Source organism: Vanessa tameamea, chromosome 20 (assembly GCF_037043105.1).
Source record: "Vanessa tameamea isolate UH-Manoa-2023 chromosome 20, ilVanTame1 primary haplotype, whole genome shotgun sequence".
NCBI classification, from domain to species: Eukaryota; Metazoa; Arthropoda; class Insecta; order Lepidoptera; family Nymphalidae; genus Vanessa; species Vanessa tameamea.
In genome coordinates, this window is record NC_087328.1 from 10,583,273 (window position 1) to 10,609,823 (window position 26,551).

Below are 26,551 nucleotides of genomic sequence, written 5' to 3' on the forward strand. Positions count from 1 at the left end.
TAGCGACGTTCATTTAGCGATTTATAGTGTGTAATAGTGATCACACCTAAATACAAACAAACAGTTTTATCGGCTTTAATAGATGAACTAACTCGTTGGTCTAGTAACTCAGCTGTACAGTAGCATGAGGTCCCCGAGTCTAAAACCGAGTGTCCCTTATTTGTATATTTATATATTCTTCAGTAGCAACGTTAAGTCTTACGAGTGTCAACTTTGATTTATCTTACTTTTTGAAGTGAAACTTCTTGAGAAGTATTGACTAGAAACTCGATGAAATGTAAATATATCGCGACATTAACACAAGCAAAAAACGTGTATTTCACTTATACCCTGAGTCAATTGCACACACACACACACGCACACTCATCCCAAATAAAACAATACATAATAGTTTCAATTTTGTATAATTTTAATACTAGTTCCCGAAACCATTTTTCTTTCAAGATTGTTTTTTTCAGAACCAAATCGTTTTGTATGCTTTTATCGTTATGTACAGCTGTTCAATAAATAAACATACATGAAAACAAAAATAACTATTTACTAATCATTTAATTTACACAAATTCCGCTATAATACATATTTACAAACGTAAAAACGAATCGAGATTGTCACATTGTAAAAAAAGCTTGAGCAAGACGGCTCTGCCGCCTCAAACCTACCTACACTAGTTAGTTGAGACTGGGCCGCGGCGCACCCTCTACTTAAGTGCACACAAAAACCAACTTCAGTATATAAGGTAATGTTCCACCGCTTTGTTGGATACAAAGGCTTTCAATGATGAGCGCAAACATTCCGATCCGTCAGGTTACTAAACTAAATACTTTGTATTAAGTGAAATAAAGTTTGGTTGACCGGACAAATCTAACTGTTCACTGCCCCTTAAAATGGTAGCTCATCTGAGGACTCTTCGCGACTCATAGGTGTTAAGCCTCATAAATAAATACAGGTCAATTTGCTTCGACGCCAATAAGTGGCGAATTCTCTCAGATATCGAACACTACCAGTATCAATATACCCTCTACCTCAATCTTAAAAATATATTGTCATGATAAGTTGTCTGCTGAGTTTAAGATCCAATTTACTTTTTAGAAAATAACTTGATGAAAACGTGAATGAAATATGAACATGAAATTATTTATTATTTAGAGAGAACAAAATAACATTAATAAATATTTATTTTAGCCATTTTTACCAAATAAATACGAGTAGTACACAACTCTCTCTAGATGTGTTTTTCTATTTTAACAAATGAGACATAAATACCGCCCACAGCGAATACCTGCGATTAATAAACTACACGCTGTATTAACTTAAATATTGCTGACGACCATCGAAACAAATGCGCTACTTATGTCTCAAGTGCGAACGCGGCCGCAACTGCCAGACAATGTAATTTTATCTTTCAATCGATACAATCGTAACGATAGAAAGCACCCGAAATGGGTTTCTTTATTTTCGTGTTCAGTCAAGTAGCGAGAGTGTTCGCCGCGGTAACACTCTGTGGTCGGCTTGCGCCTCGTATCGCAGCGGGAATGGTACTCGTTATGGAACCAGTGGTGAGGGTCGGTTCCACGCGAGTCCATCCGAGCCGCGATACGAGAGCGCGTCGACCGAAGCCTCTCCTATTATACTAAACGCAACCGCGTTAAATGATGGAGGTGATCAATCGCGCCTTGAAGTTGACTATCCTCTCGGAGGTTTGCGCGATACGAAGGATGAGGTCCTGGATGAGGTTGGCGATGCCTCGGTTGGCGATGATGAAGAGACGTGTGATGGGGCCGGGGACGCCCTCGGTCAGATTGTCGCCCTTCGGGCCGCCGTTGTCTTCCCCTTCCGCTGCGCCGGCGTCGCCCGATGACGATCCGGACGACGAACCCGCTACGAGCTGGAATTACGATGTTGTTATATTATTATATGTTGCAAGGTGTGACATTATATGTTTAAGTTATATTTCTACAGTACATTACATAATATGCTGTAGAAATATAACTAAAACGGTATAATATAACTAGATATATATACAAAAGAAAACTCTATAAGTTTTTACAACAATATTGTACAATTAATGTTCTATATAAAAAAAAAAAATATATATATTATGTTAACACGAAATATAATAAAATTAATAGGTACTATTTAATAACTGTGCGACATAAGAATATTATTATTATAATATTGTAATGTGATGTTAGGACATAAAGCAGAAATAGAAAGAAGGAAAGTATAAGGGGAGGAAGGCGGCTAGTTAGACTAGAAGTAATCTGCTTCGCTACACATGGTGACAATAAATGAAACTACAAAAAGCATTTTCCTCAGTCAAAATCACGACAACAGCAACAGCAGCTAGTATTACAAGAATCTACCGAGGTCCGTCTAAAGTCTACAGTGAGAGAGCTACGTAAGTGCGGCCATGTGTACTTGTGGAACGTCGTTAGGGTCCAGGGTGGCGGAGTGGGAGGCGGTCAGGCCCACGTTGAGGGAATCGGTGCCCGCGAAAAGTCGAAACGCGGACCCGGCGGCGCGCGCCACTACTTCTGCAGGACGCTGGAACACCAATTCTTCTCACTTGCTCAACGTCTCCCACGAACTCTTTGTCGATTCTCGTTTATTGATAAACACTATACCTACCCTTTTTATCTTTAAAAATCAATCGCAACATCACCGATTTCCTTCAGATATTATTGTCTGTCATTTATAGGAACAGTGTCGTTATATTGTCACAAAAATGCTCAGGATAGTGCATAAGTAGTAATAGAGAATTAGATAAAGTCAAAAGATGGTTAAAGGAAAGAGAAGATTGAATGAAGTGAGTGAATTGTTTTACGGTCTAGCGATACATACTCTGACGATGTCAAATAAGAAGTTGCCGGAGCCGCCTCCTCCTGAGTTCGAACTTGATCCTCCAAAGTTAAGGAATCTAGAAAAACAATATATTACAATTTACGCATAAGAGTTTGAACAATCACCGTCAGATACTCATTGAACACACTCAAGACTACGATTTCGAACAGCAGTCTCGTAGACGGGTAGTTTAATTAGATCAGACAACTGATTTATCGCATGTCGGCGTTACAATAGAAGTTACGTGAACCAATACGTGTTATTCTAGTGTTGATAAAAAGATCATAATTTCGTGCGAATTGAAAAGTTTGCAAAAACAAACTGTTCTCTCGATGTATTGTTTGCCAACGCAGTTGCAATATCAGTGAAGGGGCAACGGACTTGCAATAGTTTACTCGGAAATATTTCTCAATTTGTTATACCTTTTGTATTTTTAAATTAAATGAAATATATTGCAATTCGTTCTTTAGAAACATTTATTGTATATTTATATAAGTAATTTTTAAATACTTAAAAAAGTAAGAAGTCACGATGAATCATTATTATTTATGGAGCTGGTATAACTTTTAAGTTTACCTTTTGTTTCTGTTTTCTTCGCTGTCGTCAGCATCGTCCAACGTGATCTCGTCAATCGAGGCTGAATTGGTCTGCGCAGCGGTCTGCTGGTCATCACTGGCCGCCTGATCCCCACCGAAGGCAACTCGTACTTCGGCTTGCTGCGACTCGGCTCCCGAAAGAAGTTGGTTCTCGTCGGCGATTGCATTCTGTAATGTACCAAACAATATTATCGGATTGCTTTGATAAGTTTTATTGTGATTATGAATGGCGGTGGCTAAGGGATGGAGTGACGATGGAGTGACGATGACGTGACGATGACGATGAGGGCGTGCGGTCTGCGCGCGCCCGCTCTGCCGCCTTCCTGGCAGGCTGATAGTGCGCGAATGTGCGACGCTCATACCGGCAGGAAGGATAGCGCCCGCTTGCGTCTGTCCGGCGCCGCCGCGGTGGTAGACGTGACGGTGTCGTCGTCGTCGTCATCGTCGTCTTCATCGTCCAGATCGATGGTGCCACCACCGCTGTTGCTACGACCGCCATTGCGGTTGCCTAGGAAGGCCCGAAGCACCACTGGCCCGAATACCTTCAGCACCATGCTGGTGATCTCCTGTACCTTCTGTTCGATTATCTAGAACATACGCCACCCTTAGCAAACCTTTACCGTTGCTCTACAGTGTACATTGTGCAGAAGCGTTTACAGTTAAGCTTGGCGGGTGTATCATCATTTTATGATTACGTTATTAGTACAAGCATAATGTTAACACGATAGACAATCGTCGTACATGTGGCATAAAATGCACTTTAAGCAAAAATAGTAATATTGACTTTTAGATTACGTAAAATACATTCAAGGATGAATTACTTACTTTCAACTACCTGAACAAAATGACCATTCAGCAAGCGCTACACGTCTGACGAAAACTTTATAAAAACAAGCTTAAAATGTCACAAGTCACTCTAAGCGAAGTTTTAAGAGTTTTGTTATAGCTAGGTGGTCAAATCACATTTATGTCGTTTGGGCGATTGACTCTACACAAGTAGAAAACGTATCGAAGTTTACAGAAAATTGTTTCTGCAACTGCAGCTATTACATCTTACAAATGTTGTTAGTTAAACGAAGTTGGAAAATTTACCTGCGTAAGAGTGGGGAACAGTTGCCTCAAAATGCCGATAGTGCGTTTGTTGCGTTCGCTGAGCTCAGAGCCGGGGGCGCCGAGGTTCAGCGTGGCGAGCGTTTCCTGTTGTATAAAAATGATTTAGATCTCAGATCACTCGAGTTATAGAAATATAATCTAATAAGCTGGGAATTGTCTTATAATGCGACCACGCTCTTTACCATTCCAAAAATATTACAGTATTCGTGTTGGGTTTACGACTAATGTTTATAATCTAAGGTCGGTACGTTATTTGTTTTAATATCTTTGTTTACTAATATAACATTTAAATATTTTTCCTTAATTAAAAAAAACCTAAAATATTTGAAAATATAATAAAAATATATGCAAATGTGTCCAAGTTAGGTAATTTCGTGATTCTGTGAGGCACATTGTTGCGTTCTCGGTGTCTGCACAACGAGGGCGTGTGCGGCCGCAACCCAGCGCTTAATTACATTACACGGAATTTGCTTAAGATAAATGCGAGTTACTTCGAGTTCCGCGAGCTCTTGCTTGTAGATTTCGTTTAGTAGAATATAAACCTTTATCTTATACGTGTAACTAAAAATGTACTCCAATCGTAACTAATGAACGTCAATGTCAACGCTTATAAAGATTACTAATTGTACGTTCTTGTAGACTTTTTGGTGTCAAATGCAATATATATGAGTACTATACTATAATATGTACTGACTAACAAACAAAGCAAAGCTTTAACGCTAAATGTAGAGATAATCGTAAAGTAGCGGAAACGAAGTTAAGATAAGATTTAACACTTTTTTATTATAATGAAAATATCCTACTATGTTTAGCTTCGCTGGATAACTGTTAAAATTGTTTTTTTTTGGAGCACAAAGACTATAATAATATGTTCATACGCGTTTTAATGGTTTGGTCAACGCACTATAACGTATTCAATAGAGGAAAGTAATATAGACTAGGTATATCTATGTTAAAAAATCATCAGATTAACTTTGATATTTGTATATACCTGTGCACTAGCGGCGGGTGCAATAATTTCGATTATCTCTGGTCTGTTGTCATCAGCGGGCGCGGGGGCTGGGTCGGGCTGCGCTTCGGGGTTGGGCTGCGGCGCTGGCGCCGCCGCCGCTACCGCTAGTAAGGCCAGTAAATAAATCGCACTCTTCATTTTCCTTCCTTTCTAATGGCGTTTTCCCAAGCTTCCCTCCTTTTTCGTATTCTGAATAATCTGTAAGCAACATTTTAAATTGGTAATTTAACACATCATGTCCTGCTTTCTCTTACAAAGCCTCTATCTTTTATGAACCTCCTAGAATAAAGAATATTTTGATTTTGATTGAAAAGTAATTTTGGTAATACACCATTATATGCATTATTTAGTACATAGCAGAAAATAGCGTGGAATTATTATATTCGACTACCTTTGTCTGAAAACGAATATATATATACATAGATTCATTTTATAGTAGAGATGGGCAAGGTGTTGTGTGAATAGATTTTTAATTTTGTTATTTTAAATTAATAAAATATGTAATTACTCAACGAAATATTTATGAAGATATATCATGTTTAACATTAACATATGAACCAGTTTCTGTTATGTTGATATGACTTTGAACTCAATTCAACTGAAAGTAAAGTGGATAACCTTCAGGTTTCTTTTATTGTCCATTTTTATTTTATTGTTAACTAAAGTTAATTAAGTATTTATGTTGCTGAGGTTAATGTGGTTGAAAATATAACGCTTAGACACTATCTATTAAGAAATTCAAGCTAGTCGATGTTCTAAATGTGATAAGTAATTACTAGACTTTTATAGACCAATTGACATACTCTTAAACTTTTGAACTGAAGTCAACCGGTGACTGACAGCTAAGGCTTTCATCAAACGTATATAAAGTAAGCTGATTGTTGATTTGTGATACACCCTTTTTGCCTTTATAGTTTTGATCTAAAATTACATAATTCCTTGTATATGAGTGAATAAAATTATGAATTTGTACAGATAACATCGTTTAAGTGAAGGTGTTGCGTATTCTTATAGCGCTGTAACGGCTCGAGTGCGGTAACAAACTAGAACGTCCAGAGTCGTTTAAATATATTGTATAATAAATTGTATTTTATTGGGTATTCATCTCACCTCACGCTGCGTGATGCAAGACTTACAATATTACTTCTTGACCTATTGCCGTGTGTTTTAATATCGACAGAATCACAAGTGAAGGCTTTATATTTATTTAACATTAGTGTGACTAAAAGTTCTATAGCGAGGTCTATGAATCTCGTCACAAAAAATATTTTAACATCATGATATCGTTGGCCAAAAACAGTATACAGTGTTGGCATTTTGGAAACGAGTCGTATTAAATTATTTTAGTTTGCACTAAATTCATATATTTTAATACTCGTATTTCTGTTACCGGTAATTATCACTGTAATTGCGTCAACACTAATATGAGCTGTGCTAATTAATTATGAGTTAGGTTTTACCTTGGTCGATGTAAAATATTGTAAATGTTTTTTCATTGCTACATAAATGTATTTATTCGTTAACACGTGTCGACCGCTTACATTACGACAGCGAGTGTTGCTCAAGTCGAGCTTTTAATATGCTAATACATTTATTAGCATCATTTTAACGTCAAGCGCTGGTCACACTCGCCACCCCAACACACGGGCCAGATAGATGATGTGTTACTTAAAAGCATTTGATTAACAAATTTGAAACTAAAATACCACAAATAAAAATAAGTGTTGTTTACAACTCTGGGGAAAAAGCTTATTCACTCTTACGGGGTTTACTGCGCTTATTTCACAGATCTACTGCTTTCCTCTTCATGCTTTCTATGTCGTGAGCAAGTCGTGAGTTCAATAAGGAGCTACCAAAACAATTATTCACGCGATCTAACCTTGCCGATCAGTATATTCTAGAAATATGAACAAATCTTTTTTATATTTTAAAAGTTATTTGAAAAAATATAATTGTATCAAGTCCTTCAATGCTTAGACGGCGCGTAACTTTACCAAACACTTTTTTGAGACTACCGACATGATTTCTCAACTCATTGGTTCATTAGAATTTGGATTTTGTGTTAGCCCTTTCTATACCATACCCGAAATTAGTGGTAAAAATTCAAACAGAAAAAATATATTTTTAGACTTCTTTGAAAGCTTGGACGAATGCAGCATTTTGTTGGATGACTTTTTTTAATTTTATTTTAGAATACTGGGAAGGTTATAATCAAGAAATCAAGGTCGTGCCACTTTTTGCGTCTCAGTTCATCAGCTGTACCTTTATTAATTCCTTAACCGGTAAAATAATGCGTACTAAAAATATTGGTTCTAGATTTGTTTATGTCAGTATGCTATAATCAGTCTGTTTAATGATTTAAGCAAACAAAAACATTTACAGTCTTTCGAGGAAAAATCGCAGTCGACAACTAGTTTAAAGGGTTTAACAGTTTTAAAATGTTTCTAAATTGTGTGAAAAGTGGGCAATTTAATGTTAACGATGCTAATAATGTCCTTCTGGCGATCGCGACCTCGATTACAATCCAAGGTATACTCGTATAATACAGCTATTATTCATAGCTCACATACTGACTGCGTGCTTCTAACTCATCTGAGACGTTTGTTGTCGTTTTAGGTGATTACGTACGGTTTCCAGGGCATACAATTATTATTTTTTAATTATTAAAATAAAAAAAGACTTAATTTATATAATAGGTTCATCAGTTGAGTCGAACTTATTTACTATTTAGATTTAACATTTTGCAAGTATTACATTTTTAGAATATCGTCGTATTTAATTAAATTATATTTTATGCAACTTCTTGCTGATATTTTTTATTGGTTTAGGTTTGAACAAGTACACTTCACTGTAGGTAAACTGATTTATGTAAACGAGTGTGCTCGTCACTCGAGTATGATTCATATTCCTATATTTGCAACTCTACAACTTATATCGCTCCATGTGATTTCTCATGTGGATATATGCGTGGTCAATAGAAACATACCATTTTATATTTTGTGTTTCTACATTTCGAACAGATAGTAGATTTACTTAGTGAATAATCTTGTGCTTGTAACAATAATATAGCCTTGCGAGCGAGCGAACTTTTGTCAAATGTTACGACGTAGAGCCTAAGATAGAGTTTGGATCGGATGGTAATACACAGCCCACAAGAAATGACGCGAGTAAAATTATGTGACAGTTTCTACATCGGTCGAGCGAAGGATTATTTTCAAGTTACAAAAGCGAGCGTTATGTGATATGCTTATGAATAATGACATTTGCATTAGTGACGAATGGCAACACTTCGCGCATGATCAAACCGCAGCATGTTCGTTGGAGGAAAACAAGTGTACATTATCAAAGGCAAATTTAAATGTTGTACTAAGGTGATGATTGATGAAGTACCATTTGGTTATATTCTGCTTCATAAAACAGATTTATTATAGAATATTCTCGTTTTATGTACTCGTTTAAGATGAATTTTACGCAGTTTAATATCATATCATTCACTACTCGATGCTGTAGCTGAGTTTCTGATAAAATCTGAATACAGTATTATCTCAAAGTAAATTTATGTTATAACAACAAAGAAGTAAGTTTAAATTACTTTATTTATAGTTCAGAAAGTGATTGTTAAGACGTAACACCTACAGTCAACATAAAGCTGGTGGATGTTACACACTCTTGTTGCTTCATCGTTTCCCCAGCACGCTTGCTCTATCTGCACGATTTATCACAGTGTTTCGACACGTAGGAATATCACTGCTTTCCGTATAATTGTAAAAACCCAACCACTTAATTTTCCTTAAAAGCTGCTGTAATTATTGTTCCAGCGACCGATATGGTTGCTTAACAGCCGTTTAACAGAATGACAGATTACTTATTTAACTATCATTACGGAGTCGCGGTATTATTACGCAAGTTCCGCTTTATCAATGTTTTACATATTCGCATATACATACATAATGATTTTCAAAGTTTTTTCATATTTTCCATAATTTTGTTCTTATTTATACGTATGGCTGTGTATACTGTGTAATGTGGTATTTTTTGAGACTTTAATCATTATTTACTAGCATTTTAAATTATTATATACAAAAGGCCTCTCCAACATTTAAATTTGGAGAGGCCTATGTTCAGCAGTGGACGAATGCGGGCCGATGGTGATGATGATATACAAAGCAAATTACAACAAGTATGGGTTACTTTTAGTTTTAATAATACAACACGTTATAATAAAGAATTTGGATTCTATAAACAGTTCAATGACTAATTAAAATTTCGAAAACTACGGAGTCGATCAAAACGCGTGCAAGTCGAAACGCGTGAAGTTAACCTTGGTCCGGATAAATATATAACCCTTGAAACTATAAACTGATTTTAAATTAATAAGTAATTAAAACCGAATATATACAGGGTTATTGGTAATTGGTAATTGAGCCGAGATGACCCAGTGGTTAGAACGCGTGCATCTTAACCGATGATTTCGGGTTCAAACCCAGGCAGGCACCACTGAATTTTCATATGCTTAATTTGTGTTTATAATTCATCTCGTGCTCGGCGGTGAAGGAAAACATCGTGAGGAAACCTGCATGTGTCTAATTTCAACGAAATTCTGCCACATGTGTATTCCGCCAACCCGCATTGGAGAGCGTGGTGGAATATGCTCCAAACCGTCTCCTCAAAGGTAGAGGAGGACTTTAGCCCAGCAATGGGATATTTACAGCCTACTAATGCTAAAAATTGGTAATTCGACGTATTCCCGTTAGGAGGTGATAGGGGTAACTTTTTGCGATCATTTTAACCCCCATATGCATGATACAAAAGTGAACCATTTTTGAGTTTTTTTTAGTCGAATTACCAATAACATTTGTAATCTTATTTCTTAAACATTTCAATCGTTTATGACCAAATGACGCCTTGCTTTTTATTTATACTTTTTATATCAGCTTCATTAAAATTAATTACTAATTGAATAAACGAAATGTTTACAATACATTTTACATTATTGAGAGATTACAAAGTCTTAGTATGTTAAATATATTTTTATATAATCTATAAAAAGATACAAATTTTGTATAATAGCCGCAAGCTTGTGCGTGCATCGTGAATCCGCCCTGCGCGCGCGCCGGACGCGACACTCGAGACGCCGCCAATTACACTCCTATTGTTCTATATAAAGTGCAGACACGTGACATACGCTAACTGTAGTCTTGCAGTGTGAGAGAGCATATAAAATTAGCAACGCATGTCTTTCGTGGATTTGATGTCGCAGTCGTAGTCGTTAGTCCCTCGTTAACTTCGTCTGGTCCGACCGTTGTCTGACGTGCGCGACGCGTGACATGCGAAACAATGATATGTCATTATCGTGACTTGTCAAATTATTATAATTCAATAAAATAGAAAATTTCAACGTCCGCGTCTTTTGAGTTCTTTCATTAAGTTGTTAGACATGTGACGTAACCTTCTCGTAACTTGTTAGAGTTTCCCGAACGGCAGAATTTGATCTCGGATGAAATTAATGGACTTTGTTACTACCAAAATATGTGAGCGAATTCATTAGTCTTATTATTATTATTATTAAATGAAGCCCCATTTGCTTCCATTGTTATTAAATAAAAATAGAACCATTAATATACTTTTAATAGTAAATAAATACATTGGACTATGCAGGTATTTAAAAAGTTACGTAAAGATTTTTTTCCATCAAATCAAGTTCGGGTGACAAGGCTAATGCCAATGAAATGTCATTTATATATTTTTTATAATACTAAGCAGACTTAATTTTTAATTTATGCATATAAATTATTTATAAAAACAGATTATATTTAAATTGAAACGGGATTGTGTCTGTCTGCCGCTATACGAAATAATTTAAAGCGACGTCACTGTGTCATTAGAAAGGCGCTAATCACGAGCTTTGCGATAATATTTTTTAGTGAGAACTAAACTTTCTGTATTGTTTATGTATTTTTTTTAAATGCTAAAATTCAGTTTAAATTTTCATTTATTCAGTTCAATGTATCACTAAATTGGGAGTCACAGTGGGTTTTACATTATCGATAATTCCAATAGACTCGTATACCGCTGAGTCACCAGTCCGTGTATCCTGTTTTGCTTGTAATATATTTTGTAAGTTGTTCAGCCTCGCGCTCTCGAGGTATCTAGTTCGCAGCGGAGGCGTTTCGACTCAAACAATAATTAATCCTAATCTATCTTAGAAATGTCTATTGCGGGCATGATCATATTTGTAATTCGAGCACACGAGAATGAAATAATTATTTTGTTGTATTTAGGCAAATTATTTATATGTTAATGTTATATGTTTTTTCGTAGTACAAACCTGGAGGCTTAATATCACTCATAAAATATCAATGAATAGTATCGTATATTTTCTATTTGAATCGAAATGCAGACTTATATTTTTTTAATATTTGACACGTAAAATTAAATTAAACGCTGTTTAGTACCCCTTCGTTTATTTTATTTCGTTGGCAGCTCGTACAACTTGTTATTGACCTAATTTGTTTTGATAATAATATCTTAAAATTTAAATACTGCGCAACTAATAGATCGTAAAGCTGATACGATGGCGAATGATACCAAAGTCATTCTAATCTGTGACCGCAACTGGATCTCCGAACCGCACAAAATTGTCTCAATCGTTTTGTAACCTATTTCAGAATATGCTTCGTGTTTAGATCTTCTCCGATTCTATTTGTGAACATATTTGTATCAAGGTAACAAATTGTACACATCTTGTGGTAATGGATGTTATGGTAACATGAAGTTGCCTTTTTTCAGCGTCTCGTAAATTTGCTTTATCCCTCGCGTGTGAGTACAATATTAAATTGTTAACAATAAAACGTCCTTCTCGGTATTGAGGACACACTCATTACGGATCGTACTATAATTAAATATAATTTAATATAACTTTATTATAGTAATAATCATTGTCAGCTAACATGTTATTATGAGGGATTTGTAATTGTCTGAGAATTTACGGCTTACGAGGACGATATATTTCAGACATAACGAAGGAGAACAATATATGACCGAGTATCGTAGCACGTCATGTGGATACTAATCTGTATAATATATTACTATTCTAATAATTTGTGGTGGTTTTATTTATTTTATTCAAATATACGTATAGGAATTATTAGAATGTTTCGTTCATTTCGTTTACCGGAGCCGCAGACGACACCTAGTAGAGCCGGATGGAAATGGTTCTGATGATAACTAAATGTATGATAATTGGTTACGACAAGAGACGAGAGACACGAGGGGCAAGAGTTCATTGACACAGTTTTACAAAATATATAGTTTTTGATAGAAATCAGGATAAATTATTCACTAACTTATCTTACTTCTATTTTGGCGTGCCTCTTAAAGTCCAATATTTACTTGATATTATATGAGTTAAATATATCCTTAAAAAATCAAATTCACTGTTATTAACCGATATTAAAGGTTCTGATCAGACGTCGATCATACGGTCGCTGAGCGCCGCCACTCACTCGTTCGGCCTTGTTACTAATTTATTTAGCCGTAAAATTATAACGCCCCATGTAACTATTGATTACATTTTATTTTGAGGTTATTGAAGGAAGTGTTGTGTGAAATAATCTACATAATTATATTTTTCCTTGTTTAAAGGTTAACTCACGTGAGCGTATTTTTTATATTTTCGCTACGTTCTATTTAATTTAACAAACACTTGTTATAACCGTAGGTATATTTTCTGCATTACGAATATACACACGCAAAAAATTATCTTAATGCGGTTATTGTACGAATAATATAAAACATATTTTGATATTTTCTATTAATATTTCAACATATTAAAAACTAAAATCCCTATCTAAAAGAAGATCTAACGCGTGCAGTCTTTCTTCGCATTATACATATTCGTTGTACAATTTACGGATGAATAATGCACATACATGATATTCGTTCAAAATTTCATAAGTTTTAATGTCGTCGGGGTGGAGCGGTTATTACAGTGGTAACCAGCTAATTTTAAGTTTTATTTGATGCACGATAATTTTGCAAGAATTTGTATAAAACAGAGTTTATTTTAAAAGGGTAAAAATATTTATTAACACTATATTGCAATTTTAATATGTTTAGATTACCGTTGTTGGTTTCACGGAATATATACTTTGTTGTAAAAAAAAGATTAAATTAGTAGTATTAAAAACTTTTGAAAAGTTATACCATTTGACTTTAGTTTTGATAAGGTCGCGATAAATATGACATTACGTGAGTTTTATGATTAAGTAGTTGCGATCGAAAGGCTAATCATTTGGTAAATTGTTCTCGTGAACTTGATTGGTATTTTTGAAAGCAATCGAGTGTGAACCACAGGGTCATATTTGATTGATTTCGTTACGCCAAAAATAAATATAATAAATTAAAAATAAACACATAAAGTGAACCACAGTGGAGCCGGTTAAAAGCATGCGCCATAATATAAGACACGCAAAATTTAGTTTTCAAATATATTTGAATAATCACAAGATTACGATTTAATGCTTGTGGGTTTCATATTTGTCTAACAATAAGTTTAGGTCAATGTATGTGTGTCGCGTTAAATAATGTTACGTGAATAACATCAGGAAGTACTTGACTTATGTAACTCGCAAACACACATTCGACACCAGAACAGGTAGTCAAACTATTTGTATTTATAAACAATATAATTCGTATCTTTAATATTATCTTTATTTTTCAAATATGAGCAACGGGTACATGTATGTATACAGTCTTCAAACGAATAGAATTACTGTTTAAACTTCATATAAGAATATTTTTCAATTTCAATATTCAAAAGGAACGTTCAATACTTTGTCAAATTTTGAGACATTTCGCAAAATGTACAATCGCCGTTATTTAAAAAAATTATAACATAATTTGTATGAAACATTTAAACGGTGAGCGGAGCGAGGACCAGTTTGCAGGCCACGTCCGCGCGCATGCGCGTTAAGGTAGTCCAATCTCAATACCTTCGTTCTAATGTGTATTTTGTAAATTATTAGACTAAAATATATTTATTTATAAAGTTTATCTGTTGTTTTTAATAAAACACATAAAACATAAGTCATTGTATAAAAACCTAACATTTCTGTGGCGTCGTATTAAGTACAGCAGTGGTAGTACAGTGTTCCGTTAAAACAGTTTATGGTGCTAAACAAAGAGTGCTTTTATGTTGTGCGGAACTGATTTAAAATTTAGTTTTAGATTTTTGTCACACAAATTCCAACAGACTAAGCCTTGTTTGCTTGCAACCAACCTTGTCCTAGTTGAGGTGTTTTCAGTTTTCCAGAACGTGAGACTGTCCGATAAGTCTAAGATAACGAAATAGACGATATAATATCGTAATAAATGCGATTCTTATCCGAGTATGAGAATCTAATTCAACTAATGATAATATTTTATATATTTTGACATTACAGCTGAACCGTCAAAATTATGAATGCGTATTGTAAATGTGTACATTTTGAGCTTGACATGTTGACTTTTACCATCCGTAAGAAGGTCAATAAATATAAATACATTTTGTAAATATTATTATCAGCGTATTTTAAATAAAAAAAAAACCGAAAATGGAAAATAATATACAATAAAATATGACACATGGTATGATACATATATTAGACATCAACGCGTAGCGATTGGCGGTATTCGATATATGTGTGCGTTGTGGATCGAGGCGCGAGCGACGACATTATTATTGTATTACATATTATGTAATAATTAAATAATGTTATTTAGTTGTGACCATTTATATATTTGAGTTATATCATTTGTGTTACAAGATTAGAAGTGAATATTTAATAACTAATACAACCCTGACCCGGCAGTATTTCGACTCTGCAATCATATTCTCCCCATTTAACTCCTTACACAATGTCATACCGGAGCAGATCGATAACATAACATAAAAAGTGGTTTTCCTCAATCCAGTACATCGACCTTACTTTCAAAATACTTTATCTTTTCGTTAACGAAACAAGAAAAATAGAGTAGTAAGAGTCATAAAAACTAAATCATTCGCCTGAAGACGACAAACGGACATGGTTTGCTGATCAAACCTTTTCTCGTAAGTCAACTTATTCGATACAAATTAATTGCCTGCCGCCCATACAGAGTTAACTTCGGGCTTAGTTCCCGCGTCGTTTTAGTTTAACAAATGGTAATATTAACCGAACAAAATTAGTTTATTTTTAAATAATATTTACATTGATATATTTTCTTACATTATAGTTTATTATAGTCAGATACACTTAGTAAAATTAATTGTAAATAAAATTTATTTTTTAAATACAGAGATTAAACGACAGGTGAAGTTCAACGACAGTTAAGAGATCCGTTCCACTTTACAAAGGACGGCCGAACTGTCGGTAGTGGACTCGTAAACGAAATCAAAAGTGTTCTCGATACGGCGCAGGTCACACAATACGTGTGGAACGTTCAAGCGAACAGCTGTTCGTTACTCAACTCCCCTTTCCCTCTCGGCCGCCTTCCGCGCCGCCACGAGCAGTGACTAATTGTTAAATTACACAAACGAACTCAGGGAATCATTTTTCTAGAACACTAATAATACTTTTTTATTAATTGAACTATCGAAATAATATAAAAGACAATTATTTTATTAAGGACAATCTCAAGGCTTAAGGTAGTTTTTGTGTGAAACTGGAACAAAACAAACAAAATTTTTTGAACATTCATTTTAAACTATTATTCTTAACCTAATAAATAGAAATAATCAATTGTTTTATAAATCATTTACTCCTTTGGAGTCGATGTTTATTACTCGCGATCGCCGCGACACGACGGCGATCGATCGCCTTGAATTATTGAACTTTTTCCGAATATTATTTCACGCTCATTGCTGGGTTTAATTTTATAGCACAATACTGTTGTCAATTTTACACCGCACTGATTTCGCAAAAATCGTTCGTCAATGCCACTGTACCCCGTTCGTTGGTGTACGGATAAAATTAATTCCTAGAAATACTTCGTCAGTCGGTTCGGTGGTTCACTGGACTTTGAGGCTATCAGCTGAGGTCGTGAGAAGCGATCGATTGTACAAATGACTTTTCAATTGTTATGCAATAACTGAAAATTGATTGGATAATAGTAATGTGCGCACGTTTATTGTTATAGTTGCAAAAGAGCGATACTAACATAATTAAAATTTATCACGTTATTAGAATATTAGCAATTATTGTGTGTTGTCACAATCGAACACCTCCCAGTGTGGGGCAATCTGTTTCCTGTTTTAAGTTGCGTTCTACATTGTATTTGTACACAGAAAAGAGAGTTTATAGATTTCGATTTACACACTTGACACTTAATACAGAAATTATTTAAAGTACTTCTGGAAGTAATCTATTAGCATGTTGACAATTTGAAGAAATCTATATTTTTGACATTTTCGAAACAATTGTAACTTCATATGTTTTTAATCTCGAAGAATTTTATATATAGTGTTACACCACACTTTCATGATTTGTACGGTATTTTTATATGTATATTATTAAGGCCTAAATTCAAATAATTATTTTTATAAAAAAAATTACACACGAAAAGAATTGTTTTATTCAATAACAAGCTATGTTCCCGGAACTAAAATAATTATATTAGTTATCAAATAATATTATAGAAACTTTATTCAAATTTAAATTAGTTCTCAAGTGTAATTTGGAGTGGTTATGTTAGGTCATGAGTGCGTTTATATTCTAGGCGTATGATCTCGAAGCCATCTAGGGATGAAGAATTAATTGCGGACATCCTGTTGAACAATACAGAATATTTCATCGTACTAAAGTAGTAGGTTTTATGTAAATAATAATATGCACTTGCATTTTTAGTCGCCCTTTAGCCAAAGTAATGGTAATATTAGGGAGCCAATTGGCGCGAGACTTCGGATTACTCTAACTCGTGATATGGATCGAGGTACGCTCGTACAACTCAGAGCCGAATGACATTATTAAATATTACTTTTGTTAAAATTAGCGAGTTGATTCGAAGCCTTAGTACTACTACTCACGCGAGCCCGGATTTTTGAAGAATAATTTTTGCCACAATTATTTGCACATGAAGTCATTGTTTATCGAATTTCGGCTTCACGCCTCGTTCTCTTCGCATCTTAGTACCTCAGTTACGTTTTCGTTAAGAGTTCTTGTCCAGTCCGTGTTTAACATTGAAGCGAGTGGATGGTTGTGCAACGGATATTTTTATTCGTTCTTATTGGAATAGACTCGAGGTTATGTCGATTAAAGTAGAAAGCAAGCGCTTTAAGCTTTATTAAAAATAATTTATGTTTCACTTCGTTATTTAAAAGTAAATTAGTTAATGTAACTTGTATTGGCGATGTAATGACCTTGATGTCGATGTCTTTATAAGGATTTTGCGAAATGCATTTTAAAGGTGCGGTAAAAGGCGAATGATGTAAGAAGTATGCGGAATGAACTTTGAGAGTGAAATGAGAGGTGACCGGCTTTTAAACTCTTTGGCCTTTGAATCGTTGCAAAACATGCGACACGAGTCAACAGAAACCCAATTCATAATATTATTTCAAACCGTAATGTTTGGTTACACGACCAGTTAGGTTCATTTGTAATGTATTTGGAAAACATTGAAGAAGGGATTATAATATTCAAATGAACGTTGTATTAATATACAATCATGCGGTATATTTGAAAAGTATTTAAAATATGAAAACCTGTAAAAATTGTTCATATAGATACATTAAAACAGACATCATAATAATTAGCGGAGGACTGGTTGCGACCGGCGGCGGTGCGGTCGGGTCCGGCCAGTCGAGATTGTTCACTGTTCGTATTTGTATCAGTGGGACATATCACTTATTTAAACGGGTATATTTGTGTTTATACACAAGAAATGCTTTGTCAGCATTTCAAAATTAATGCGTTACATTACAATGAGGAAGAAAAAGTTGAGATAAAGTTTAAGGACACGGCAGAGTGAAAATTTGTTATTCAGTCGACATGTTGATGAATATTAACATAACTATATATTCTGAGAGTTAGTTTGGGAAATAAGTAAACGTTACTCACGTGAAAGTGGAAATATTAATAATGAGACAATGTTTTTTAAATGTCAGAAATCGCTATGGCCATTGTTTATATTATCATTTATTATTGACAATAGGTATGTTATCGTGCACTTAACAACATTACGTAAAAATATTATAACGGGTTTTTTATTTTAATATTTGACTCATTAATGCATCGATGTTTCTGTGCCAGTGTGCTTCGCCAGCACTCTGAGGTCTACTAGTGTGCGTGCGGGAAAGTGGTCGGCGTGACGCAACAGGAGTGACGTAACTCGACGCCCGCGCACCGGCACCCGACGTGCAAAAACATTTAACGTCTTTGATCCTCTAATACATAGAATGTACTTAATATGCTTTTAAAATAGTTCAAATTCAAATTAGTATTTGCCTTGATTTTAGATTTTGTTTGTTTTATTTTTTACATTATAAGATTGAATTATTTATCACTTGTTATGGAGTACTTGCAGTGTCGTGGTCATGTTTTTATTTTATGCTTAATAAAGTACAATACACTTAATTACATATAAGATAAAATCTTTATGAAAGCATTCAGCGGTTGATAAAATGTATTTTGTAATGGCGGCTGTTATGAAAACCAGTGATAATTATGAAATGTAAATTTGCTGTAGTGTGTTATAATTCGTCGTTGCACATAAAAATACAAAGCGGTCGCAGATTTGTGATCGGCACTTTTTATTTTTAGATTTAAACAAAAACTAAATATAAAATGCGCCAACGTGAAAACCACAATGTAGTTTTGATTTCTGAGCTCGAAGAAAAACTAGACTGGATTTATTAAATGATGAAAAAAAATCGTATTCAAGGTTGATCCGAATTTATACAACAATTACATTTTTTGTTAAACTCTAAATCTAAAAAAATCATTTTATTAAATCGTTGAAATAATACTATTGTTAACTATACTTAACATACTTTTTAATCAGATACAATGCAAATAATATACAATGAACATAGCAACGTTTTATTGCGTAACCAATTATAATTTGAAACAAAAAAATAGTCCGCAGATATTAAACTTCCAGTTTTGTTGTTGGTGCTTTTAAACACGTCGTTCTTCATTCATCAAGCATTATGAACGTGTATGAATTTTTATATGTAAAAACTTTAAAATATTGTGATACTTAACGCCGACTTAGTAAAACGCGCCTATAAACATTTAAAGTGGAGGAGTGCGTCCTCGTGAGTGAAAAGAATTATAATCTATGGAGGAAAGCTATTAATAATCCACAATAAAAATAAAATGTTTGAAAGATTGTATCATAAATAATAGTTTGCATTACTATAACGAAATGATTTTAAGGTATGTTAAAATCGTTTGTGCAGACAACGAGAGGGACAGCTCTCTGCAGCTAGAGTATAGGCTCATACTAGAACTCTTACAACACAAGTTTAATGTTATAAAGTTGTCGCAAACTTATGACTGTATCATATTTGAATGATATCTCTCTCGGAGTATCCTGCTCGTAGGCTCAACTGGCCGAGCTTTATGCAACAGTTCAGTCTCGGGTTTTGCGAAGTTGCGTCATAATCAGCTGAACTATCCAAGAGCCGGAGCCCGATGCTCACTGCGGACAGTTTTACCAGCGCCATAAGAACTATTTCATGCTAGCTTAATAAATCATTATCGTTTGTGAGCGTTAGATGTGACCGACTTAAGTAATGCGTAATTGATGATATTAATGGGTTCAGTTACTATGTGTAATAATATAATTATATAGTAATAAGTGCTAGTGCGACTTGAACGCGGAAATGACGTCTACTTATTTAACGAAAAAATATATGTTTAATTACTTTGAATACAAAACTACTTAAGTTTTGCGAAATTGCCTTCGAATAAGACCTTCAGATATTATTAAACTGTTTCGATCTACCAACGTGTGTTCAAGATTATATTAAATTGAATGAATACCGCTTATATTTTCGCAGCAAACTTGGTTAGAAAAGTTAGACAACTAACTAATGTTGATACAGCTCGATTAGTATACTTTGGTTACTTTCATAGCATTATGACTTAAGGCATTTTGCTTTAGAGTAACGCTAGATAAATTGAAATAAAAGAGCTCTTTTTGCAAAAAAGAGCTGTCCGGTCTAGATATCATTTAGGAGCTGGAGACTCTAATCGGGATGTTATTGTTATGTTTAATAAAGTGGGTATACTTACATTTATTCACAGTATGTTTACAGCATTATCATGCATAGTCACAATAATATAGATCGATTTGAAAGAAATGTTGACAATCATAGACCACAGTATAAACACGAGGAGGAAAGGTAAACTAATAACACCTAGTTTACGACTTCGCAAAGTTAATACATCCTTCCTAGGGCACGCTATTCGATTCTATAATAAGATTCCAGTTATTTTATATTTGGTCTATTGAAAATTTTGAAACTTATATCAAATAACATTAATAAATAAGGCATATTACTCAATACAAGATTATATGTATGTCAAAGATACAAAAGCGTGGACTTGGTGGTGTAGTCGTTGATTGCCAGGCGGGATGTATAAAAATTGAATTGTACTTTGCTAACATATTTTGTAATTAAAATGGTGGAAAAGAGTAACTACTTAAACGATTCAAAAACACTGCATTGTGAAGTTTACTTGAATAAAATTAATTTGGTTTTATTTGATGACGATTCAAATGTGTTTTTTTGAGCCTACTTGAATAAAAAATATTTTAATTTTGATTTAACTTAATTATGCATATAAAACTATATTTTAATCAACTAAATATTTTAAGAAAACGACTATTGGGCCTAGTTTATCATTTTATATCATATAACGAGCCGTTTCAAGTCGCTCTCGAGATAATCCACGCCATCGTCCGCGCGGCAAGCTGCGAGCTGTCGCGATGCACGGCCAAGGTCGAGGCCGCGCGTGAGATCCCACGTGTTCGCAGTAATGTGTATACACTGCACTCGTCTATTACTCTATTTATTAGTTGTGTTTCCTCGTCCATTGTCTTGCAAGTTCAAGTTTATATCTTCACCAGTTCTAATGAACAATAAAGAGCGAGTTTTCTTTGTCGTACTGCGAAAATCACGATATATTTTATGCTATATGTTAATTGACAATGTCAATAATTAAAACCTATTATTCTCATTATAAAAATATAAACAATTGATGTATTATAAAAACCAAATTTTCATCAAATTTCCTATTTTAACCGTCAAACAATAAGTAGAAATGAAATGAAATAACAAGGTAGATTGACTGCCAGGCTAAAAAAACATGGCAACTTTAAATGTAAGATATTGCTTTACGAGGTTAAGGGGTCAGAGGTCGGCGAGGAGCGTGACACGCGACGTGACAAATGATGGCATTCGCCAGTCGCTACCGGCTGTTGAGACACACTTGACGCAACTTGTGTAGTAATGCAAGGAGACACTAAATGATTCCACAACACGACATCAATTAAATCAACATCATGTTTATGAATAATTATTATATTTATCGGCTATTTCAAGACGCTCGTTAAAATATTTTAATGTACGAAGTATTTAAATATATATAACAAACTGAGGAACCAATGAACTGTATGTCCGAGCAAAAGTTATAGTAAAAGTAATATTCTTACACGATTCGTATTGTTTACGTGAAATAATCTGCAAAATTATTCAAAACACTATAACGCGCCTGAGATAAGACATTGAACAAAAAAAAGTAACACAAGATATTCAATTATCGGAACATAACTTTTTTAATTATATATAGTTTAGTAAACATATTTAATCGTATGAATATTTAAATTTATTTTCGAACTGATCAATCCGAGGCCTACGGCACGCTGCTCAGCCCTGAAGGCTTCAGGCGGCCCAGTTAGTGCGCCTGAATCGGTGCGGGTCAAGAGCGCGTCCTCGCTTGCGAAATGTCAGCCTTTGATCATGAAAATGAGCGTGGAATTTCGATTTAAGCAAATATCGACGCCACTGTCTTAAATTAAATTATGTTGAGTATTATATGTCCGCGATGTAGTTACATATTTATACAAAAATGGATACGACGCCATAATGTTATTATTTCAATATTATATAAAAATATATTAAACATAATTTATAATATACATATTTATTAAAGTATTTTAATTAAATATGTTTTTGTTTATTCATAATAAAACATTCGTACGGATGCTGAGCCGCCTAATGTCGGTTATGTCCTTTAACCAAATATTGTCATCGAGAGATTGTTCTTTCGCCAGCGAGACCACCAGGGCCCCACATATGTACTTGTTACTCTTTCTTTTAATATTTGTTTTTAATTATTTTTATTGTACATTATGTAAGTTACGTTACATAACACATTACATACACATTGACATCATGTAAATTTCCCACTGCTGGGCTAAGGCCTCCTCTCCCTTTGAGGAGAAGGTTTGGAGCATATTCCACGACGATGCTCCAATGCAGGTTGGTGGAATAACACGTGGCAGAATTTCGTTGAAATTAGACACATGCAGGTTTCCTCACGATGTTTTCCTTCACCGCCGAGCACGAGATGAATTATAAACACAAATTAAGCACATGAAATTCAGTGGTGCATGCCTGGATTAGAACCCGAAATTATGGGTTAAGATGCACGCGTTCTAACCACTGGGCCGTTTCGGCTCTACGTTACATAAACTTATTCATATTAAGTAACAGTTTGAAGAGTCAAAGCAAGCATTATCCGCAAGTTAAAGGTTATGAATAAATTAAAAGGTTAAGAGGAAGATTTGATCCCATAGAAACTGCTTTTATGTGTTTTGGATTTCAGAAAATAGATTCATGAAAAAATATTCGACGAATGTTAGTTTAAAAGAATATAAGTTTTCCGCCAAAACTAAAACCCACATCTGTATCGAAGAATCTGTGATACTTATCTTACAAAGCAATATTGCATTATGGACATGACAGGTATCGTAAGAGTTAAAACGTTAAGACAAGGATAATTGGATTGGCTCGCGGACGTCTAGCGATCGAATTTATCATTCGTTTAACTGATGGATTTCATCTCTCTAGAGTTATGTAAATAAATCCTTTGTGTTGTTGTCGTCAAATTAGTATGCAAGCTGTGTGGTGCAAGTTTACGAAGAATTTGTTTGAGTACATCCGATTGCTGTTCGCACACCCCATCTAAACTGAGTTTGACTCTAGAACCTTGCGCGCTAACAATGTGTAAGCGTTCTACAAAGTTTTTAGTGTTTTATTTCGTTCTAAAACCCTTTTTGTACAAAGAAGGTTAAAGAGTACAAGGTTCAACTGATTTTAAACACTTTAATTTTGAAGAGATGTCATTTTGCAATGTTATGAGTAATGTTAACTGTTTTTACATAACGTAGTCTTTGATTTTTTCTGAGACTAGTATTAATGGCTTCAACTTCTTTCAAACTATTATGTCACAAGAAACAATGTAAAACAACTGTCACCATCCCCGCTCGTAACCAGAGAGAAGCATCTCTAATGCGGTATAAATTGTCGATCTTACATGCGATAAAAGAAATAAAGTAATCGTCTCTTACAAAGTGAGCATTTTGTAAATGTCTTTTGAAACGCTATTACAATGCTATAAAACGAAGGTCCGCCTCTTCTAATCATTTATTTAGAAAAATGATTCCAGTTTTTCTTATTTAGAAACTAAAGGCCTTCTTTGTTTTACTTTCCATATTTTTATCATGTCTGATAGACGATCTCCTGATTTTGATTTCTGACTCTTGAGCTTATTATAATAAAAATATAGACATGTTAGAAGGTCAATAATGTCCTAATTACGAGCAGCGCGTGTCGCAAGCCGGAGCCGCTCATGATGCTTGACGCGTATTTTTACATAATTTGTTCGCGTGAGGTCTTAACGCCGATGTTAGACAACTTGCTTACAAATGGCGACTATGAACTCCAAACGGGATGTAATGCCTCTTGAAACTAATTCGCGTAACTTTAATTTCGACGACCGTTGGAATGAAATAGAATGTTGTCGTTTTATTTATTTGTCATTTAAAGGTTCATTTACTAACTGGTGATAATACGTAACAAGCGGACAGACGAAGAACAATAATTTGGCGTTTCGAAACACAAAGTGAGCTACCACTACATGTGATACAGTTCCACTAGTTTCAACATGCGTTCTTTGATAGTTGCTCGTTTGAGTGTTTGCGTAAGAGGCATCGCGTTTGTTTCTTTAATCGAAGTGTAATTGAATATCAAACTCGCATAGAAAGGTGGCGTTACATAACTCGGAACTAAATCTGTACGATTCTAACCGACGGAAAATATAAATAACATTTGCTTTACTGTATTGACTCGAATCGTTTCTTTGTTCTATTTACAATCTTAAACGGTTAGTTTTCCTCAATGTCGCGTCACTAAATTGATTGAAAAATGGTTCCGTATTAATGTTACGGCGTAATGATAGACTCACCATACACTATGGTCGATAGATATTAATTTGAGCTATTCGCGCACGTTGCTTTGTTTTGGTCGAGACGTTCGGCGCATCGTAATGTGACTGCGGTCAGTCGGTCAGGCGGTCGGTGAGGTAATCGCGTCTTAATCTGTCGTCACGTCCGATGGAAGCGGAGACAGTGGAAAGTAAAACAACCAATGTGTGCCGATACGTAACGTCGGCGGCCGATCCGCAGCCGTTTGGATCGATCGACTGCGCTCTCGCAATCGGCGCTGGGTCCAAACCAATACAGTTAATCGAGAGTCGCGCTCATTATTAGTTTCATGTTTCGCGTCCTTGACCGACCGGCGCGAACATTTATCGGGGGTGCATTGGACACACCTCTCGATCGTTGTCACCAGTTTCAGGGTAAATTACAATAAAAAAGCGCGGAATTCATTAAACGAAGAGTCATTGCTTAATTGATAAAAAATGCTACTTGAGTTTTGACGAATAACACCAACAGAATTCGGCTGGTGAGGTACTACAAATATGTAGGTCTTGGAGTAGTCACAACAAAAACAGCGGGATGATAACAGATAACTGATTAAGTTCAGGCCGTACACTGGCAATACTTCAGACTACATGCATCACACCGGGTTCCATTAACTCATTGCTGTTAGATTTGATGTGGAACGTTAAACAAACATGAAAGAAAAATTATGAACTAACATAAATAACGTCTCGGTGCATCGTACTAATCGTTTACGTAAACTGTTCAGTAGCTGTTCTATAACAATTAAGACATTTAATATTTGAACAAATTCAAAAAATAATGATAGACGTATTAAGCTGTGTCATGCTCACGTGAAAGGGTTCAGGTGACCTTCAGTTTCGTTTCCTCGGAAACACTTCACCGGCACCGATCGCAAATTAGTAATCACAAGTAAAATTCACAAAATATGGAGTATTGGCGTAAGTTCCGCCGAGGCTCTGGCCGCTAAAAATCCGGCAAATTAAAATATCGAAATCAGTGTTGAAACGTGATATGGAGCAACGGTTTTTGATCGGCTCTAGAGCATCGGCGGTTATGCAAGCGGCAAGCGGCGCGGGTACGTACCGGTCGGTGCGCGTGCGGCTGGAGCGGCGCGGTGGACGCGTGCGGGCGAGACGGGCGCGAGTCACGGAGTGGCGCAGTCGCACGCGCCGCTGCGGTACCACCCTCGCCCCTCGACACTCCCCTCTCACCGCTCCCCTCTCGCTTCTCTTCTCTGTACTTCATAGCTCTCTCGATACCCTCTTCCGCTGCCTGAAAATTGATACGAGTTCCGCGCCAGCTATTAACCCGCGCTCGGAACTATTGCCTCATTGCGATTTCTTGAATACATTCTGAACCAACAGACACTTCTGAACCAAGTTATATTTACGAAGTCAAACTGAATTAATATTTTTTTCTTTCAGTGGAATTAAAAATCTTATAAGAACTTATTTGCTTGTGATTTTTTGATCAACCACCAAGAAATTATGTGCAC

General features: G+C 35.2%; 1 protein-coding gene across 3 annotated transcripts; it reads right to left on the reverse strand.

The window, feature by feature from the left end:
* Positions 1–385: 385 nt before the first annotated feature.
* On the reverse strand, positions 386–26,228 carry LOC113391439 (uncharacterized). 3 transcript variants are annotated; one of them, XM_064218023.1, is made up of 8 exons: positions 26,140–26,228; positions 5,542–5,760; positions 4,530–4,634; positions 3,800–4,024; positions 3,418–3,605; positions 2,842–2,917; positions 2,419–2,544; positions 386–1,885 (listed from the first exon to the last, which is right to left on the reverse strand). In XM_064218023.1, the coding sequence occupies exons 2-8, from the start codon at positions 5,698–5,700 to the stop codon at positions 1,646–1,648; spliced, it is 1,119 nt and encodes a 372-aa protein (XP_064074093.1). In that variant the 5' UTR covers positions 5,701–5,760; positions 26,140–26,228; the 3' UTR covers positions 386–1,645. The 3 variants fall into 3 exon arrangements, with proteins under 3 accessions (XP_064074093.1, XP_064074094.1, XP_026483186.2); XM_064218024.1 differs by lacking the exon at positions 3,800–4,024 and having other exon boundaries at positions 26,140–26,227; XM_026627401.2 differs by lacking the exon at positions 2,419–2,544 and having other exon boundaries at positions 26,140–26,226.
* Between the last annotated feature and the right edge of the window lie 323 nt (positions 26,229–26,551).